Raw genomic sequence first — 21,475 nt, 5'->3', positions numbered from 1 at the left:
TCGCGCCAGATCACATGACAAATTGCTTAGTCATCTCATCTGTCCTCTGGTGTTGCCAGGAGAGGCATCTTTAATTTGCGTTTTGATTTCATCGTAAATTTTAAAAAAGCCATTTTTCCGAAAATGAATTAAACCTCTTTTTTTATCTTCAGTTACAATTATCTCTATGGAGCTCGCATGACCACAGCCTTCACACCGGAAAGGTTCTCCTACCCACCGACACCAGGGAGAACCTCTAGTAACGAGCCAGTGCAGTGCAGCATCAATATCATGATCTACCATATATGCAGAGTCACCGAAGAGTACTGGTAGGCCGATTGAGGGTGTGGTTTTATTTTTTAAACATGTTTTGAATTAAGATATTAAGAAATTATGTAACTTGTGAGAGCTGTCGCGTAATCGTATATTCGCGCCTATACCGAGCATTTTGGTTTAGGAAGAGATCTCAATGATAGCAGGGCCAGCAGCAATGGTATCATCGTTCACAGCATCTTTGCAGCTAGTCAGGACAGTGTAGGTCTGGCCGGCGAAGCCCTCAGGGATCTTGACCTTGAAGCCACCATCCACCGGGGTAGCATCGGCGAAGACAGGGCCAGTGACGGCAATAAACGCGGCATAGACCTTGGTGTCGCTGCTGGCGCCCTTGAGCTGGTAGCCGGGGGTCTGGAGGACAATCTCGTCGCCGGCCTTGATAGGTGTCTTGGTATCGGCGGCGACAGCGACGGCGGGGAAGGCCTTCACTGGCAGTGCAGGGTTGGTCTCGGGGCAAGACTTGATAAAGCCAGAGGCTAGAGAGTAGACCTCATTGTAGGAGAGAGGTGCGTCAAATGCCTGGGGGAAAGGCTTCTGATCAAGGCTGGCGCGGATGTAAGACGAGTGGCGCGACTCCACGGTCAGGATGGAGCCAGCGGCGGTGAGGTACGTCTTGGACATGATATCGGCGGCAGCGCCCAGGTAGGCGGAAACGCCGACGCCCTCGAGAATGGAAGCGGTGGCCAGGAAGGACTTGACGTCCTTGTAACCAAAGTCGTAAGTGCATGCAGCAGTGGGGTTGGCACCAGCAGCTGAGGCTCGTTAGTGGTCGTTCTGAACAGAGGCGTACGATGAGTGGAATTGATTTTGTACCTTTCAAGCCCTTTGTCAGGAAGTCAACGTGGGCAGCCTCATCACTGGCGATGGACTTGATGTTGTTGTAAACTTTGGAGTCGAATCCGGCGCTCTTGAAATCATCCTCGGTGTACTTGGCAAGGCCATCGCGGTAGAAGGTATCCTCGAGATGCTCCAGAGTCAGAGCATACTGAAGAATATCGGCTAGCTCTTGTTAGCCATGACAATCTCGCTGATAGTTTGGGATTCATTGCTCTTACCATCGGTGATTGCGGCGCGCTTCTCAATAACAGGAGCAGCAGAGACGAAGCCAGCAGCAACAACAGCCGCAACAGTAGCCTGAGAGAAATGCATGATGATAAGTATATGTGGCTGGTATTGAAAATTATATGGTAGTGAATGGAATATGAGATGAAGATGAACAGAGCATTAGGAAGCCGGCTGGCAGCAGATTTTTATTCCCAAGCACATCCCATAGGCACATCTCACGGACAGGACGGAAAGAATGCTCCATAGCGAACAACAGCGCTTGCGCCGGCATGTTTCGCAGCCGGTCCTGATTTGACAAGGAAACAACCTGTTCAACTACTAGCGCCGAAGCCTTATTATTGCCATGTTCCAGAGCTGCGTCATGGCGTACGGCTCAGCACTAACAACAAGCTTGTTTACTTGGAGGCATCCAGAAAGCGCCGCCAAGGCAATGCCCACAAAATACACAATTGATTCCAAACATACCTTGTATTGCTGCTTAAGCAGTGCGGATACGAGCCATGCCGACGAAGCGTGGGATTTCTGGGGTTGGCACGCTCGCACGTTGGCTCTTCGCGTTATCTGATGTGGCATCTTCCTAGCGCAGTGGCGGCCTCTCTCGGATCCACGACCAGCCGGCTGCCCATTTCCAAAAACAGCAACTACATTGATCGATCGAGACGCAAAGACTGCTCAGAGACTTGCATGCGGCAAGGTGAAGTCAGCCCTTTCTCGTTCCAGAATTGGAAAAGGATATGAAGCAATACATGATCTATTTCACTCCGCAAAGGAGACGGAGCCCGATGGCGGTTTGATCAACGAAACAGATCGTCTGCCGTCAATGCCGGAACACTCCATGAGCCAACATCGGGAGTGCCCTCTGCGGCGTCGGCAGGCTCAACATCCTCTAGCCAGGCACCTCGATGTATGACAGGAATCAGATGTGTCAAACGAAACACCCAAAGAAACAAAACACGACTAATAGTAGTTAGCTGCAGTCGCAAGGCGGCCGTGCAGCAGGACGATCTAGTTTGGGGTGGTGGAAACGCTAGTTCAGCCTCGCGCCCCATTGTTACCAGCCCGGAACGGCGAGCTTCCGGGGAAATAAGATTGGCTTGAGACTAGCTATGGTATTTGACATACTATTATGGAGATGATCAGTTCTCGAATTGCTAGCTACTCGGAACTGAGACTGTCCGCGGGCCTAAGCGAGCGACATGTCGACATCCCTGCGAAACCGCCTCGGAGGTAAACTTGTTTCCAAGGCGGCAAACATCGATACTCGGTTCAACATGTCTCCTGAGCTAGCTTCAACGCCATTCCAAATATGCCGGCCAAGGAGACGGGTCTAGTACCCATCATAGCCCTCGAGATGCTTGATACGCCGAGGACAAGGGAAGCTGGCACGACGCGGACCAAGCGCGTTCCTGCAAGCTACTATTACCTTTAGATACCCGCTGCCTCTTTTCATAAATCTCGCAAACCACTCGTCTTTTATTTTACCTTGCTCTGTTTGTTTTACATTTTTTTGCTTCTTTGGATTTTTAACAACCACCACACAATATCGTAATCATGAAGTTCATTGCCATTGTCGCCGCCCTGGCCTGTGAGTTTACCCATGCGGCCTATTCCGTCACACCACCACTAACAAAAGTACAGCCATTGCTGTCGCCGCCGACGTTTCCACGACTGTGACGTGCCCTGACTGCAAGACGCCTACCTCGACCAACGACATCGTCACTCGGTCGCCTCTTCCCACCACCAGCTGTGATTCGCCCTCCCTCACGGTTGTCAAGACGGGAAGCGCTCACAGCACGGGTGGCATGAACCCCAGTACCACTGGGAGCCAGACTGGCAGCCCTACCGGCGTCCCTGTCACGGGAAGCGCTGGCCGCGTTGCCGGCGGCGCAATTGCCGCTGTCGTGGCTGTGGTTGCCATGCTGTAAATAGTGGCATACAAGACGTATAATATCAGGCGATGACATTCAGTATTCTTGCAAGGGTTACAAACTGAGTCACAGGGGGCCCTTTGATACAATCATAATTCATAATAGCAATAGAGCATTTATACATTATATCGTGGTCTATGAGTTGAGCGGACATCTGCTTTGAGTGAACAAATGGCATGTGAAGCGCATCAAGGTTTACGTATAATTCACGAATGACGATCAAGACAAGAACGGTGCTGCGTATGTATGTGTTGAAACTTATAGCGCAACACTACTTTTATCGATAGACAGAAATTAGCTGCCAAGAAAACTACTCGTGCAATTACCTATAGCTGAGTTGTAGGATAACTAACTGCTGCGTACATGGACGGCGGCTACCCTAGACTAGATGCATTCGATTGAATTGCCTGCCCTCAGCGTTGTCTACACTACGCAGTGTCCGGATTTTATGTGATTTATTAGATTGATATTGCTTGTGTAAAATCGGGATATTTCAGCATCCCTCTTCGCTACCGCAATCTATTCTGAAGTGTTCTCATGACTCTTGACTAGCAACCGAAGCCCTCTGAGCCCACCACCGACTACGGTGACAGTTCAGATTTAGTGTAATCAAAAATATTAACCCATCTTGAATAGAGTATCAAAATGAAAAGGCTCTCTAAGAGACAGATCCTACCAGCAGAAGCGGGTTCAAGGGCATATACTATCGTCCCCGGGATCCTGACCAGCTTGAATCAGGTGGGTCCATTCTCAACCAAAATAGGCCATCTGTTCGACGTCACCTCTTCACGGAGTCACCTGCAAACATTCCCACCCACTTGAAGTCTGCGGTCAAACCGTCATCACCCAGAGCACGCGCCAAGTATGGAGCGGCTGCGGACGGTGGCTGCGTATTTCTGGAATTTTCGCTACCTGCCCATGAAATACAGATGGCCGTTGATCAAGCTCCGACGCCGCCTCTTCCCGTCGCGGTCGCCGCTCGAACTGCGCTGCTCCATCCGCTACGCGCGCTCTATCCGGTATCCACCGGTCCGGAGCCCGTCGCTTTTCGTCCTCGGTCTCTTATGGCCGTTTCCGACGTGGAAGTTTGCCGACGAGCTCCCGCAGCCGCCGCGGCTCATTGCGGCGCACCCCGAGTCGGTTGACCAGATGGCACACGACGTCCAGCTTCTCCGCCTCATGCCTCTCTGGCGCAGCCGCGACACGCCTCTGCGGTCTGCGTATCGCATCTACGAGGCGGTCTGCGCGCGAGACGGAGATCTCATCGCGTCAGAGGCGCAGTACTTTTGGGGCCAGGAAAGCTGGGCGACGGCTGACATTCCGGAACCCCCGTGCCGCCAAAACGAGGAGCAGTTCGCCGTCATGGCGGCGACGGTGGAAACTCTGGTCGAATGCTTCAACTGGAGGATAGAGATGGGCTTGCGGCGCAACGACCCTCTGTTCAACAATGCCTACAAGGAGCCGCCTCCTGCTCAGCCTGAAGTGTGTCCGTCATGGACATCAACCGCGGGGACACTCCCCGAGGAACTAGTGTTGGGGAGCAGAACAACCTATATTAAAAGTCCGTTTAACCGTCGCAACATTCACTTCACCACTGGTGACTTTTACTCTGTTTAAATATCAGACTCCGCGACTGCAATGCTGTCTCTTTAGAGACTACGACTAGCGTTTGCTTGATTAGATACCCAGAAAGAAATTTTTGTCCCTCTTTGAAACGTAGGCCGTGCCTGCTCGACTACAGTTCTTTGATGCCAACATCACCATATGTTTCTTGGTAGTACCTCGCGACTTGGCGGATCGCATCGTCAGTAGGCTCAACGTCAAACCCATTATAATTTAACCCCCTGAGAAATTCAAAACTCAGTGGCGTCTTATAGTCGCCTCGATCTATCATCAGTTTTATGATGGCGGCCGCGTCTGGCGTGTCAACCGGCTTTTCCCGGCGACGGCCCTCGTCATAGGCAATTCGCCGAAGCTTACGCTCGAGTGCCCAGTCGAGACGTCCTGCATATATGATTAGGTTTGCCCCCACATATAGGGTAATATCCTGCTGTACGGATTCCAGAAAAAGCATTCTGCGCTTGTCCCGGCGGACAAAGATGGCGAGCTGCTGGTTAAGCCAGTCGTGATAGAGGTGGAGCACACGGGCAGTGTCCGCGACAGCCGTGTTCCATTCCGCGACGTAATCAGCATTCTCGGAAATTTGAGGGTCGAGGATATAGTCAATATCTGTGGACGAAGTTCTGTTACCGCAAAGCAGAACAGCCAGCGAGCCCCCGACAGAAATGAGCCGAATGGGGGCCACGCTCATCAGCAATTCACTCTTCCCAATTTCACCACTCAATACATCCAGGCCTGCGTTGATTCGAGAGGTAAGTAATATGTTAGTTACAGTCCCCGCCACGGTAAGGGTAGCTCATACCTAGTCGCATTCCTTCGTTTGTGAGGAGCCGGTTGTCTGCCCTTCCGGACTCTGTCATTGCCGCGTTTCTTCTACGAGCTGTATTATGTGCCCGGAAATGAGCTTCCTGCGATAATAGAGACCAGACTGATGGGATGGCGACAGTTATGATTAATTGTGCAAGGAATACGAGGCCGTCACCAGAACACTGACCCTCATATTGGGCGGGGTAGTCATGTGCTGTACATAATCATGGCATTGCTGGCTACACTCTAACCACTGAAATAAATTGAGAATCAGGTTGAGACCTGAACTATATTTTGATACCAAAATTGTGTAAAATCTGAGCCCTTTTGTATTCCCCATCCACCACTGACCTCATGGGTAACTGGAAAGATGACATATTGGAGGTTAGCTGGCTTCAGTGCGCTCGGCACAAGCGCCGCCAACCTCCTACGGCAACAGGTCCGCAATCAGTTTCGTAGTAGAACGTTATGTGATCATCAGGTGTAATGGTCACGGAGCTAGAATACAGGAGCCTATTACTCTTTGAGCTTTGCTTTTCTATGGCGGTGTAGTCCTCACCTGTGGCGATGAACACACAAGTTCGCGGAAGCGCTGAACGCAGATTACTGGAACGTTAGAAGGGGGCATTATGCTTGGTCGCATCCACGGAGAATAATACACTGCCAATTGGAACGCGCTTCAAGATAAAAATTGCTTGCTGCAATGAGTTTCAGTATTGAAAAGCCCTGCGCGATAAGAGAACCTGGCTTGGAGCCCAGCGGCAGCTAGGCCACTAGGCGACTTTGTATGTAAGTAGTAAATCAATAGAGCTTCAAGTTTCTTCTGACAAAAGTATGCTCCACCTATACAGGGAACGTCTGTGTGTCGCTGTCCTGAGTTCCATTTTCGGGGGGTTGGCGTACCCGTTTGTGGACGCGCCGACCACCCTAGGACGGGTACCTCCGCGGTTTGCCCGTAGGTACCTGTGGTTGTCACTTGTACCTGGCGAGCATAACACTAGGCGCCCGCAGGAGGAAGAAGGCAGAAAACGTACCTTTGCACTTATGAGGAATATAAAGGCAACTTAGGTAGCCTAAATTTTTTTTAGTAGTATATTTTCCCTAACTTTACGAGTCCCTTGGTCATGCTTTTTATTTTTTTTTCCGAGCCCGCGTAAGAGCTACCGAAAGTGCGATACTATGTTAACATATACGCTAGCAGAAATTAAGATATTCCAATAATAGCTTTATAACGCTAAGCATAACGTAGGAGCCTTAGAGAATTATAGCCTCTCCAAAGACGCTTTAAGACTAGTCTAGAGCTAGGGAAATAAACGTCGACTACCCTAACTAAGATAGTCCCCCAGTTATAAAATAAATAAAGTCTATCTAGAATAGCGCTAGAAGAAATTTTATATAAAAATAGGTATTAAGGACTAGAAAGGTACTCTTAAGAGTTTATCTTATAAGGAGAAGGGGCTTAGTAAAGCCTTTCTTTACTACCTAATAAAAGATAAAAATAGCTAAGGTATTAACTCTAAGGCTTTTCTCTAAATTAACTAAAGAAATCTTAATATATTATTTATAAAATATACTAGATATGCCCTAGATAAAGTAGTTAGTAAATATTTACTTATAATCGTGGTAATAGAGCTTATACTATACTATAGGTTAAGAAGGAAGCTAAAATTAAAGCTAAATATAGGGCCTAACTTTTTTATATACTATATATATTTCCTTTAGGTATAAAGTAAACATAGTCTTTATATAGGACTAGATAATATTAACGATATACTTATTTACTATATATATATATAGACTAGTTACTATAAGTATAAGCTTCTATATAATAAGCCTAAAGACTACTAGAAACTTATTAAGGAATATAATAATAAATCTAACGTATTTTTAGATACTAAGCCTAACCCTCTAACCTTTAGACCTAGGCCTATTAAAAAATATAATATTTATAGTAAAATTAATAAGCGAAAGGATAATCTTTAACTATAGCTTCTTTATTAAGAGGATATTAATTTTTATATTCTTCATAACCCTTTAGGTAATACTAGTAGAGACTATCTTATTATAACTATTCTACTTTAATAGTATAAAGAGCATAATAAAAATATAATACTAACTTAGTTCCTACTTATTAAGGAAGATATTCCTACTCTTTATCCTATAATATATATTTTAACGAAAGCTATCGCTAAAGGAGTTATCGCTAACGAAGGCTATTAAAAAAGACCTAAGCCTTTCTTTAACATAAAGCTTAGCCATAAAGCTACCTTTATTAAGTAGAAATTAGAATAGATATATAAACCTATCTTTTATAGCATAATTAGCGCTCTAGGGGAGAAATTAGATTCTACTTAAATTACCTATATTTTTCATAAATACTCTAGAGCTCTTAGAAAAGAGATAGGACTAAAAGACTCGCTAAGTAATTATTACTACTAATATAGTAATCTATAGATAGTTAACTATAAGTAAACCTCTACTCTTATAGCTAGGAAATACTAACCCCTTACTAAGCTAATTATTATACATTAGTACGCGATTAAGTATTAAGGTATAAACCTAGTAGTTTAACTTATTAAAAATATTACTATAGTACTTTAATAGGTATAGTTATATAAGATACCTTTTTAGGTCGAGGAATATACTTACTAATACTATCTATACTTAATTAGATAGGTCTTTTTTATAATAAAGATACTCCTTAATTCGTCCTAGACGATTTAATAGATAAGATTAGGCTAAGTTAGGCTATGGATAGACTAGAGTAAGAGTTAGAGTAAATATAGCTCTCCCTCTACGAGAGATATAAGCGCCTATCTAGAGTAACTAACGCTAAGAGTATAAAATATAATAAAAAATAAAATTTACTTAGAGCTATGCGCTAAAAGTATCGATAGAGTATTAAAAAGCTTATAAAGGATAGCTATTTTAAGTAAAAAAATAATAAGGAACTCTAGAACTAGCTATATAATATCTATAAACTACTAGAGACTAAGAAGATAAGGATAGTCTATAAATTACCTAAGTAAGGTTAAGTTACTATAGTTCTTAGTAATTTAGATAAAGATTTAATAGAAAGTAAGATCATATAGTAGAAGATTAATACTATTATAGCTATGGTCGCGTATACTTCTATATCCATACCCCACGAATCCTAGTAGCTATCCCAATAGCAAAAGCGAAAGCATATAAGTAAGCTATTAACGTAGGACTAATAGCTCATAAGCCAGACTTTACTAATAATCACTACAGGGAAATATATAATAGATAGTTAGCCAATTTTACCAAAACCCTTACCTATTATTATGTTAATAGAGGTACCTACTACCCCTCTACCTCTATACTCGTCTCTAGATCCTTCTTGACTAATATTATAAATAACTATACGTAAAACCGAACGTAAAAGCCCCCCTCTATATATATTTTATAGGAAAAAATTTACGTATAGAGGTATATTATGGAATTACCTTAAGGTATATCTTCATAAGGCCAATAGGGGCTAGGTAAAATGCCCTACGTACTCGATAGCGTGTAATAGTCCTAAGGCATTTATAGCTTATGCCACACGATCTTATAGCATGTCTAATAGCTTTAGACAGCCGCGAATCAAGCTAGTACGGACAGGCATATAGGTAGGCAACCGTGCTTAGGCCCATTGTAGTTTTTGTTTGAAGTTTTAGAGAGCCATAACCTCTTTTGTCGAGTTTGTAATATATAACTCAATGAAAGCTATCTAGTATACTTTGCCTCTTCGTTTCATCTTAGTGAATATTCCGCGTATTATACAAGTTGCTTACTCCCTTCACTGGCGACCTCCAATGAACACTCGACTAGACGCTGCTGTTTTGTATGCAAACGAAAGTAGGTCTAAGAAACATCTCCATACATGCTTATCGGCCTATGTAAGTCGACAGCATGTTTGTGGGGCGATGTGACGACTTGATTACTTGCAGATGTCTGAGCTAACGTATCTGCTATTGCAGATACTTCATCTACGGGCGGAAAGCAGGTTCATCAACCCAGCTATGAGGTCAGATTCATGGCGATCGGCTTTGCCTGTGACCTGGCGGAAGGGCAATTCGATCCTTGACGGGGTAAATGGGAGAACTCAAGGCATAGCAACATAGTTTATTGTCAGCTATTACACAAATATCCAGTAGATCTAGTCCAAGACCGGCACTTCCATCACAACGAGCACCTGCCACTCCGCCAAAACCTTCACATCATCCATACGCACGCAGTCAACTGCGAAACAAGGCGCGGTAGATCATTGCCACTTCTTCAATTAGAGCTATCTATTACCGTCTTGCAAGAGACGCTGCAGTTTCTCAAGCGCCTTGGCAACACTTTCACACTCCTTTCTCTCGTGCCACGGCGACGGTTGTGTCTTCGTTTCCCTCCAGAACGCTCACGATTCGAACTGCGCGTCTAGTCTTCGCGCTAGAATCCGAAGGGCCGCATCGTGTCCGATGGTAATGGCGATTGTGCAATGAATTCCATCAGAAGCAGCATCCGCTTTTGTATTTAAAGATCAATGTCTCTATGCAGATGCCAAGTGCAGCGAGCAAGACAAATTCCTTTACAAAGAGATTAGAGAAGACGTGACGAGACATGGTGTGTGTGGATAACCGTACTAGCCTGTAGCTTGTGCTAGACCTTTGCACTCTGTGAAGGAGGCACTGCTGTGAAGGAGGCACTGCTGTGAAGGAGGCACTGCTGTGGAGGCACGGCTGTGGAGGCACGGCTGTGGAGGCACGGCTGTGGAGGCACGGCTGTGAAGGAGACACCGCTGTGGAGGCACGGCTGTGAAGGAGGCACGGCTGTGAAGGAGGCACGGCTGTTAAGGAGGCACCGCTGGTTGCTGTAGTCTCCTCGCATACAGCGGTCGACCACTCGGTCACTCGCACACAGCGGTCGCTGTGGTCGTTTCGCATACAGCGGTCATTCGCATACAGCGGTCGACCACTCGGTCACTCGCACACAGCGGTCGCTGTGGTCGTTTCGCATACAGCGGTCATTCGCATACAGCGGTCGACCACTCGGTCACTCGCACACAGCGGTCGCTGTGGTCGTTTCGCATACAGCGGTCATTCGCATACAGCGGTCGACCACTCGGTCACTCGCACACAGCGGTCGCTGTGGTCGTTTCGCATACAGCGGTCATTCGCATACAGCGGTCGACCACTCGGTCACTCGCACACAGCGGTCGCTGTGGTCGTTTCGCATACAGCGGTCATTCGCATACAGCGGTCGGTGTCTAGCTATCTATCAATGCGCACTTGCCATTCCAATCACTACACACTGACTATTCCAACTACTAAACGGTCACCATGTTGAGCCCTATACAACGACTAAGGATCTGCTGATTTATTCTAGCGTCGCGGTGCCTCTGCGGGCGGTGTCTCACTAGGCGGTGCTTAAATAGGCAGCGCTTTTATTGATCAGACACCACTTCGAGTGAGGCATCGTTACGAGTGAGGCATTGCGACGAATGAGGCAAAGCCTCGTAAAAGGCACAGCTTTGAATGAGTTACCGCGACGCTAGAATAAATCAGCAGATTCCTGCGAGGCACCGTCTTGTGAGGCACTAATTCCGAGGCTCCCGGCACTTCTCAATGTTATGGTTTGGTACAACAGTATTTTCCGCAGTACGAGAGGTCCGACTCTTGCTAGGTGCATTTCTCCTTCGCTGGCCGTCCAGGTCTGCATTTGTGGACGTGAGCGATATGCCGTCTTTCGTTGGCATCCGATCTTCCGCAGCGGCAGCAGAAACTTCCCGTCATTTCCCCTTTCACCACACATTTGTGGAAATGTCTCTCATAGTTGGACTTTCTTGTCGTTCGGTAATGACTATCTCGACACTGGTAAAAGATGGTATCTGGCCCAATATGAACCCCTTCCAAATGACGGGTAAGGCCACCCCTCTGTAGAAAGCATTTTTCGCATATTGGGCAAAAATGGCCACCACCGGGTTTGTGGTGCCCAGCTCTTTTCTTTGCAAGGTTTTTCGCCTGAGCATCCCCGATATTAGAGTCATATCTGCTCGAGCATAGCAAAACTGGATTTTGCGTATTTGAATCGTCTACCACCTGTGCGTCTGTATCCTCTGAACCCGCCTCCGCATCGATGGTATCTGCCACCTGCATGCCACTATCGTCATCTAAGATCGACCTGTCTGCATCCCCTGGTTCAGACGGCGCATCTATTTCCCCAGCAGTGGTATCTTGTTGGCTAGGAGGAAAAAGCTCATCCATCAGTTCATCAATATCGGCCGAGGTTATAAATGCCATCATAGAGATTCAAAGAGATATGCCAAAGGTCGAAAACTATTTTCCAGTGAGACTTTGTAAACAAGACAAACTTCCTAAATACATAGCTGGTGTATGCAGAATGCTGGGCTGGCAGTTGGTATTGAAACAGAAAGCAGCAAACATGACGTTCTTTGCCCCACGCTGCGCCAGCGGGTAACTAGGAAACAGACCACAGCCTCCAGACGAAGTTCTTGCATCCACATGTGCTTGAAAGTATCAGAGAAATGAATTGTGCAGCAAGACTGGAAACAGCCATAGTGTCGATGCCATACCCTTTTCTGGTGCTGTACAGATAATATGGAACGAGTTTTTCTTTCCGAGGCTCATTACCGATTGCTGACCGGAGCTTAGTGCCATCATCAAAAGTAGCGTGCTGTTTTTAATCGTCGCTGTAGCCATGAGCGGCGCAGTTATGTCCCGTCGCTGCGTTACAACTGCATATATGATAAAGACGCCTGCTTTATTGAGCAGAAAGCCGCAGTGTTCAAGAGACTTTGGTGCGTTCAAATCAAGATGTCAAGTCCTGTCTTTCAGCGATATACTGGTTTGCCGAGTGTCGGCGATGGGGAAGTCGAGGAGTGAGGGCTCCTGATCAATGCTGCTGCCATGTAACCCTTCCTAACCATTACGATACGATAGAATCCTTATGGCGAAAGTTTGCTTGTGATGATGAATGGGGCCAATGGGTTTTGCTTTACTGCCCCAGCATCGCTACTATCACGCTTGTCTGCCCCCATTGATGCACTTGTTCAGAGTGCAGCTGAAGACGCCCACGTCTGTGTGAATCTTGAAATTTCCGATAAAGACACATTTTATCGTTTTTTTTCAATTTGTGTATACGGGCAGTTATGACGAATTTGCCTCACCTGAGAACGCGCACCTTGTCGACAGGAACCGCTTGACAGGCATAGTTTTCCTGTAAGAGAGACTAATCCCCCCGGATCTTGGGAGCAATTTGTGTATTCTCATGTGATGGTGAATGAAATTATATGATATGAGGTTGGCGAGCAATAATTTATTGCGCTTTCGGTAATCTCAACATGTTGCTGGTCTGAAGTCTGTTATCGGCTCGCGTGTTACTGTACTGTGCCATCTAGGCTGCATGAAAACAGAAACATGTAAGGTACCAGAGCAGGCGGGCATACCGCCGCAAAAGCCAAGCCAACTGGCAACAACTGCCTATTTCCGTTGCGAGAGCAGATACTTACAATTGTTATTATGCATATTACGAAAGCAATCTTTTCTCAGGGCAAGACTGATTTAGCATATATATTTGTACGACTACAGACATTACCATGAACCGATGCTAGACGAGACAATGAGGGTAGTGTTCAGTGAGGCATCGCCTATTTAGGCACTAGCCTGAATCAAACACACAAACCGCCGGAGACCGAGAGGACGAGCATAGTCCACATGACTAGCCGGGCCTGAACCCTAGTGAAACATTGGGCATGCATCTACCGCTACACAGACATAGCAGAGAGCAGTTCGTTACACACATTATCGATTATAATCGTTGTCACATTCGAAGATCAAGCATCGCAAAATTTGAAAAAACATCTTGCTTGAAATACATAACCGGTAATTTCACTATTGTAGGCAGCCGGGGTTGGGTCATCATACTAAAACGACGGGTTCGCGGCGTCGTTTGATTGCATGGGTCTCGCCATTCAAGAACAATAAACCCCAACAAGCGCATGAGCCAAATCAATGTGAAAGGCCGGAACATCCTTTATTGATGCTCCCCAGCTATCAAAACCTTTCGCATCTGCCATTATGCATGCAGCAAATTGAGCAATAAGCAGCTACAGGGTATTGTTCTCGCTACGGCTGTGGTACAGGAAGCTAACCACTTAACCAAAATCTATGACGAACTCGGAGTCATCGATTACCCAGCGTGCAAGCTCACGCGTAAAGCGCAGCCTCGAAATATCCATCAAGCTACTTATAGCATACTTTTCAGCAAAATGCCACGTTTTCGCGTGCCCAAGGATATTTTCCAACGATCTTCGCCCGCCATCGAAAGTACGCGGCGAGAAATATGTTTGGTCACTATTCTGCAAGAAAGTAGAGATAGCGCGTGACTTGAATGACAGACGAAAATCACCATCGCTGTCATCCGATTCTTCACGTTTACGTTTCTTAGTTCGAGTTTCGGAAGTTGTGAATTTGTTCAAGGCTTCCCTACAGGAAAGAAGGGAGTAAGGCGGCTAAAGTTCGGACTGGACAGTTGAGTTACCACTGCCGCCTGTGGTCGCAGAGGTGCCAAACAGGCCGGTGCTGGCAGGAGCCTGGGCATTGCTTCCAGAGAGTCCGAACAGGCCACCGCCGCCTGTAGTCCCAAAGCCTCCGAACGCGCCAGTGGTAGCAGAAGCCTGGGCATTGCTTCCAGAGTTTCCGAACAGGCCACCGCCGCCTTTACCAAACAGGCTGGTGCTAGCAGGAGCCTGGGCATTGCTTCCAGAGTTTCCGAACAGGCCACCGCCGCCTTTACCAAACAGGCTGGTGCTAGCAGAAGCCTAGGCATTGCTTCCAGAGGTTCCGAGCAGGCTACCGCCGCCTGTGGTCTCAGAGGTTCCGAATAGGCCAGTGCTAGCAGAAGACTGGTTCCTGCCTCCAGATTGGTTACCACTCGAGGATTGACCTGAGCCAACTCGAACAGGAGCGATTGACTCAATACAATTCTCTGCGTTAGACGGTACTATTCTAAGGCAGTCAGCGCGGTCCTCCCTCTCAGGTTTACTAAACTCGTCGTAAGTGCCTGTAAACACAAACTAGCAAAAGCGATAGAATAAGCCTTCATCATCAACATCAATTCTCGCAGATGCTTCTATGCCGTTAACAACGCCCTTCACTAAAGCTTCGATGGGGGCAGAAAGGCGCGAGAGCAGTGATACCGGGGCATTGAATTGCACACCGGTGCTTCCACTCATGTCCACGACACAAGTTGTCCCTCTCAGAAACCTATTAGAGTTAGGATCACTAAACCACGACGACATGATAACATAGAAGACTCACTCCTTAGCTTACTCATCATCAGCATAGAGTAAGCCGTAGTAACGCAAAGAATCATTAAAAGCTAGCATTTCGTATCAATGGTAGGGAAAGATAGTGGTTATATGGGATTGAAATCCTCGGACGCGAAGAGGTCTCTAATATATCATACGTCTCATTAACCTTGATCAGGAAACTGGTGGTAGTTCTGCATCTTGTGTGACACGCTACATTCAGGTCACTTTCAAGTTTTGTGACTGCTGAAAACTATAAACTCTCCGCTGATAGGGACAAATTCGGTAATGTGGACAAACTTTGGCGGAGTAGTGGTAATAGTGGACACGCCACGGCGCTAAGAACCACAATAAATTGGGAACCCTTTGGAGCCTTATCTATAGTAACTAGGGCTAAACAAAAACCCGTCCAAAAGCCTGGGGTTTTACAAGAGAGAATGCGCTTCGTAAACCCTGATGGAACTGCGTGTTGAATCTAAGCCACTAGACGTTCTTTGTTGTCCGTGGATAGAGGTGCCGTTCCCAATTTGACATAGCGGGTAGCATAGCCTTCGCTATTAAACCTAGCACGGTTTTAAGTCTATCCCGCCACGCGCTAAGAGGGCACGAAAGTAGAAAACTAACATCTAAATTATAAATAATATAAGGTTAGTCTCTTTATATACTAGTAAGATCTATAAATACTTATACCTAGAGATAATATATTAGGAATTTAATATTAGTCTATACGTTTTAAGTATAAAACACCATTAGTCTTTACTTAGAGATCATATAACTATCTTAGCGCCTAAATAATATAATATATAACCATAGTTTAGCCCTACATAGCTACTAAACATTAACACTATAGCAAAAACAATTTCAAATATCTAGCATCGCGAATAAAGTAATAGAGGTATTTCTAGCAATTAAGAATCCTATAATTATTTAACGCTATAAATTTTATTACTAGCTATAGTAACCTATATATATACTAGAGACTTTAGCGTAAAGTGTGGTTTTATTTAGGCTAGATCCTTACTTGCCCCTATGCTAGCCCATAATATAGGAGATAATTATATTTCCAACCTCTCTAGTAGCTAAACGAGGTAGTTATTAGGGTCTGGGCTCATTAAGTCTAGCTACTACTTAAAACGCGACTACTATTTCTAATAAGCACGAGTAGGCCTCTTTTTATAGTTATCTAGTTTTTTATTACTCTTTTGTTTTTAAATATAGTCTAACCTTTATCTTAAACTACTATAATCTACCTACTATAATTTATTTCTTAACTATAAAGAGGTTGGTCTTCGTTTTAATTCCTTAGATTGATTTTAGGGGTAGAAGTAGCCCTATAACGTATTCACGTTATGCTAGAAAGCTTTATCCTATTATGGCTAGATATTATTTGGACAAGGTAGGCATGTTATGTTCTACCTTAAATCCTAAACCTGCTATAGCTTCAGGGATAAGTATAAGGTAGGAAACCTGGTTTTTATAGTAGGACCCAAAGTTATCCTAAGCATAGATATATTTATATTAGTTTAGTATATTATCTATAACGTTAATTATGCTAGTAATAGTAGCTAAACTCTCTAGGTGTTATTATAAAGGCTATCTCTTATATACTCTTTCTTTTCTAATATGTCTAGGTAGATATATGTTTTTAGACCTACTAGAAGGTATAGATCATTTTTATTTTTATTCTACTATACTTTTAACTTAGGATTCCCTACCTAGATATTATTTTACTACTATATTATATACACTCCCGTAGCCTACTCTACCTAGTATTTTCTCTTACCTTACTTAAGTAGCTTAAACTACTTATATAAATCCTCTACTTTATCTATAAAAATAAAGATAGATAGAAATAGTATTACTAATCTGCCTATATGCTAATAAATTATACCTTAAAACCTAGCTACAGTAATTATAGAGGTCTTACTATTAGCTATAGCTTAATTTTCTTAGTAAATAAGTTATTAAAGCTATAAGGTTTTATATAAAAGTATCTAAATAACTAATAATATAAGTATTTCTTATAGTAATTTTATATAATCTAAATTAACTATAGCTATTAACTATCTAATCCCTATTATATTAAACTACGACGAGATTCTACCTCTACTTTATTTTCGTAAAGGGGGTAGTTAAAAGACTATTTCCATAATAGACCTTCAATATTTATTTTTCCTTAGTAGTAATCTAGACATTAATACTAACATAGTATTTCTTTCTAGCTTAATATAAGTAATAAGTAATATTACGTCCATTAGTAGTCGTAGAATATCTAATTTAGGTATTAGAAAAAGGTTAAGAGTTAGTATTATCGTATATATAGATAGGGTATTAGATATCGCGCTTAAGTAGCTCGAAGTACTAGCTAACGAGGGTTACTTTAAGGAGGAGGCTTATAGACTTAATATATACTAGTAGAACTCTTTAAAATTAGGCTCCGCGAAGATATTTACGCTAAGTATTTAATCCTCTCCATACCTATTCTACTCTAGGTAGAGGTTATTAATAACTATAAATATATCCTTCGTAGCTTCTAATTCTAGGTAAATTAGAATATAAATATGGATATCTATATTACTAGTTCCCTCCTATATAATAATATTAGGCGAGGTTTCGAATAAGGATTTTAGATCTTAATACTTCTTTAATAATAAATAGTAATAAATTTAAGTAAGGCCTAAAATCTAAGAAGCAAGAAGTAGAGAGTATTAAGGAATATATAAGTAGGAGTAATAGCAAGCCTAAGTAGTAAGTTAAGAATACTAAAAAATAGCTTATATTTTCGAAAGAGATTAAGTATACTAGCTTAAACTAAGGTCTATATTCTAGTACTAGACCTTAATTACTTTCTAGATATTAGTTTTATGCTTCTATTCTATTATAACACGCGCTTATATATACCCGAAATTATAGGTGGTACTAACTACTACTACCACGAGCAATAGTGCTAGGGCTAGGTAGAGCCTACGTAGGGGATAGACTAGCCCTAGTAACCCTAATCCTAGTAGCACATAATTACTATATAAGTATTATAAGATTAGGAAAATAAAGTAAAGATTCTATTTTAGAAAAAGAAGAAAAATATAAGAGAGTTTTAAATAATTATATCTTTAGGTAGTTTATATATTATTAAAAAGAAGAATACTACTTAAATAATAATCCTAATACTAGTAGATATATATATAAATCTATAGATTAAGAGCTTAGAGTAACTAGTAGGAAGATCTTGACCTATTAAAAGAGAACCCACAAACCAAAGTATGACTGAGATAACATTTAATCCCAGATAAAAGAATTTATCGAATGTATTTTGGTAGATGTAGCTGGACACAACGCTGTATGCGCATATAAGCATAGACCAAATGCTGATGATGAGGATGAAAACGAACCTGTCAGCTTGAGTCACTTTATTCCCTCGGACCACGACTAAGCTGAATTAGAGACGTTCATTCTGAGAGATTGGTTAATCTTACTCCAAGCTGAAAGAATAAGTTATAAAGCGATTATAACAGAAAAGCCCACACGAGCGGCGCCGGATCCCCGATGGAACCATGATTGCAGCATTTGTAGTCGTGTTTGGGGTATTTCTACGCGGCACCTATTGAAAAAAAAAAACAGATGGCTTTTCCAAGCCGCGCGATGCGTGTAGACAGTGCTTGATTGCAGGCGAGTCTATAAATGTAGAAACTGGCGAGGTGTACGTGCCCATCCATATATACGACCAACGGCGCCAACGCGCTGACGGAGCGCAGCAAGCCCGAGCTTCTTCAGAACTATCTTTTACGCAGGAACGTGCAAGACTCTGGCACATCATGTCTGCCGTTTGTGGCTGCGCTCGGAGACTTTAGGCGTCTTAGGAAACTTCAAGGCCACAAAAGCTTCACGGTTGATGCCCAAGATAGGCACGGGGACACCGCCTTGCTATGCGCCATTCATGGAGGCCAAGAGGATTTTGCTATTGCATTGGCAGATATCGGGGGTCCTCATGTGAACCTTTCGAACTCGAATTGGTCACCTTTGAGTTTAGCCATTGCGAAGGGGCAGACACGTGTCGTCCGGGCATTGCTTTCGGCTCAAGATATCATGGTCAACGGAAATCGATACCATAGCTATGGCAGACCTCTTTTTGAAGCCGTCAGCCGGGAAGATCCGGAAATTTTACAGCTGCTTCTGCACACTCACAACATTAGGCCAACTGATCTTCAGATGGCCCAGAGTGTAGGAGATACGTTCTACTCGAGCTTCTTGTCTAGAAATTGGACTTGTCCGATGCCGACTGCTAGCGGATATTCCACAGCCAGCGGAAACACGGCTCTGGTTGGGGCGTGTCTCCCCCTTGCCAACAAGATGCAATGCAAAACTGCCCTACTATATGCGGCAGCTTATGGAAACGCAGGAACCTTGAGACTGCTACTACATTATATAAGCCCCCTCTTCCTCGACAGAGAGGGTCGATCACCGGTCTAGTACGCGTTACGATCCCGCCATCATCGCGTTCTCCGTCTGATCAAGGCTTGGTATCCAGCGTAGAGTAGTAGTGCTAGGAAGGGCTAGTCATAGAGTAATCCTATTATAATTAGTGATTAGTAAAGAATTAGCCACTATTATTAGACTATATACCTTTTTTTCGTAGTAAATCAAAGTAATTATTACCTAAGCTACTAATAGTGTCCCTATTATACTTCTTTATATACTATGTTTATTGTAATTTAGAGATAAAGATGTATTATTATTAATCGCGAAAAAGTCTACGATAACTTTTAATTTAGGCCTTTTTTCCTATAATCTACACGAGATCAACTATTATAGTAGATAGCCTTATATACTACTTAGGGAATATTTACGGGAATAACTAAGAGATACTTTTCTTAGATAGTTTTTATAGAATTCTAATTAAATATAGCTACGAATAGCTATTCTCTTCTTATTAAATAACCATAATACTACTATCCTCGCTAAGCATTATTAGTCTATCATTAGACTTTAGTAATTAGAATTACCTTATTCTTTATTAGATTAGGACCTAAAGCTTTAGCTAATGCGGTAGTTATGGTTAATAGGGCTATATAAGAGATTATTAAAGTAGTTATCGATAAAGTTATTAACGTAGTTATTAATATAGTTATTAATGTGCTTATTAACGTAGACGTTATTATAGTCGTTAGTATAGATATTAATAATACTCTAAGTAATTTAGATAGTGGTTTTAGCACGTAGAGTAACGTACTACTCGAGATATATTATAAGAATTCTATATCCCTACTTCCTTATAAAATCTCTATTTTTATATATATTAAGGTTATCTATCTAGTATATAGCCTAGATTTTATAAGTAAGCTATATATAGAGTCTTTAGCCTTATAATTTACTAGAAAAGGGTTACTAGCCCGTTTAGAGAACTCGGTAGTATAATAAATTCTACTATATAAGTATAGTTAATAGAATAATATTAATTACTCCTAAGGTTAATAACATAGGGTAAGAAGCTCTAATTACTAAACTATAATATAGCCTTATAGTACGCGCTTAGATTAAGTAAGTACTCTAACCTAGAATAAGATTAGTTTTATAACCTTAAGTTATTATTTATAGAGCTTACTACAATAATATAACTAAACTAGTAATTATTTATAATAAGGGCTTTAATTAGTAAATTATAGCGTACTAAGGAGTAATACTAGTAATAGCTAAGGTAGCTAGTAAGAATAGAAAATATATTTTATTTATTACTTTCTAGATATAGTCTAACTAAATAGCCTAAGCTAAGAAAAAGGATAAGTATAGGATAGCTTTATAGTAATATGACTTACTTCTAACCTATACGAAGATAGGTTACTACTCTTACTTAAAACTAACCTCTATTACAAAACTACCTATTATAGTAAGCACTAACATATCTACTTAGAATAGCTTTTAGTAATTATATATACGTAGAACCTACCCTAGGGGGTTTTTATCACGCTAGTCTAGTACCTAATTATGGCTCTAGAGTTTTAAATAGTTAAAAAAAATATTTATAGTAGATATATTAGTCTACTACTATGTGGTTTTAAGACTAGATAGATTATTTTCGATAAATTATAATATTCCTCTAATAAATACGCTATGCTATTACTATAAGCTAGTTTTTATAGTACTAGATTAAAATATCGAGAGTTTATTAGAATTAAAGCCACGAAGAGTTAGATTCGTCTATTTATATTCTTTTTAGGACTTAACTGAGAAAAAACTAAGACTTAAGGAAACGAAGTTAATAAGCTAAGAAAATAAGAGCCTAAAGAGTAATAAAATAACTACTTTCCCTAAGATTTAGCTCTAATTTCCTTCCCTTCCCTACTAGGTATCAATTAGCCTACCTTTATTATATAATTACGTAGCATATCGTCTATATCTCTTAAGCCCTATACCTTACTAAGGACCTACT

The 21,475-nt window shown here is 42.7% G+C and overlaps 5 protein-coding genes across 5 annotated transcripts; 2 read left to right on the top strand and 3 right to left on the bottom strand.

Annotated features, from left to right (window-relative positions):
• Positions 1 to 432: 432 nt before the first annotated feature.
• V2A60_000661 (ferritin-like domain-containing protein) lies at positions 433 to 1,461 on the bottom strand (the record flags this gene model as incomplete). The annotated part of the gene is made up of 3 exons (XM_083252029.1): positions 433 to 1,064; positions 1,126 to 1,311; positions 1,368 to 1,461. The coding sequence occupies 3 exons, from the start codon at positions 1,459 to 1,461 to the stop codon at positions 433 to 435; spliced, it is 912 nt and encodes a 303-aa protein (XP_083108155.1).
• A 1,467-nt stretch (positions 1,462 to 2,928) lies between these two features.
• On the top strand, positions 2,929 to 3,302 carry V2A60_000660 (uncharacterized protein; the record flags this gene model as incomplete). Its single annotated transcript, XM_083252028.1, has 2 exons — positions 2,929 to 2,962; positions 3,016 to 3,302. The coding sequence occupies 2 exons, from the start codon at positions 2,929 to 2,931 to the stop codon at positions 3,300 to 3,302; spliced, it is 321 nt and encodes a 106-aa protein (XP_083108154.1).
• Positions 3,303 to 4,169: 867 nt separating this feature from the next.
• Positions 4,170 to 4,922, top strand: V2A60_000659 (uncharacterized protein; the record flags this gene model as incomplete). Its single annotated transcript, XM_083252027.1, has 1 exon — positions 4,170 to 4,922. The coding sequence occupies one exon, from the start codon at positions 4,170 to 4,172 to the stop codon at positions 4,920 to 4,922; it is 753 nt and encodes a 250-aa protein (XP_083108153.1).
• A 118-nt stretch (positions 4,923 to 5,040) lies between these two features.
• Positions 5,041 to 5,785, bottom strand: V2A60_000658 (uncharacterized protein; the record flags this gene model as incomplete). Its single annotated transcript, XM_083252026.1, has 2 exons — positions 5,041 to 5,660; positions 5,728 to 5,785. The coding sequence occupies 2 exons, from the start codon at positions 5,783 to 5,785 to the stop codon at positions 5,041 to 5,043; spliced, it is 678 nt and encodes a 225-aa protein (XP_083108152.1).
• Positions 5,786 to 14,253: 8,468 nt separating this feature from the next.
• Positions 14,254 to 14,976, bottom strand: V2A60_000657 (uncharacterized protein; the record flags this gene model as incomplete). Its single annotated transcript, XM_083252025.1, has 2 exons — positions 14,254 to 14,562; positions 14,899 to 14,976. The coding sequence occupies 2 exons, from the start codon at positions 14,974 to 14,976 to the stop codon at positions 14,254 to 14,256; spliced, it is 387 nt and encodes a 128-aa protein (XP_083108151.1).
• Positions 14,977 to 21,475: the final 6,499 nt, after the last annotated feature.

This window comes from Cordyceps javanica, chromosome 1, assembly GCF_051103115.1.
Source record: "Cordyceps javanica chromosome 1, complete sequence".
Classification (NCBI taxonomy): domain Eukaryota; kingdom Fungi; phylum Ascomycota; class Sordariomycetes; order Hypocreales; family Cordycipitaceae; genus Cordyceps; species Cordyceps javanica.
The sequence above is the reverse complement of the archived record's forward strand: the minus strand, read 5'-3'. Positions and strand labels throughout refer to the sequence as shown.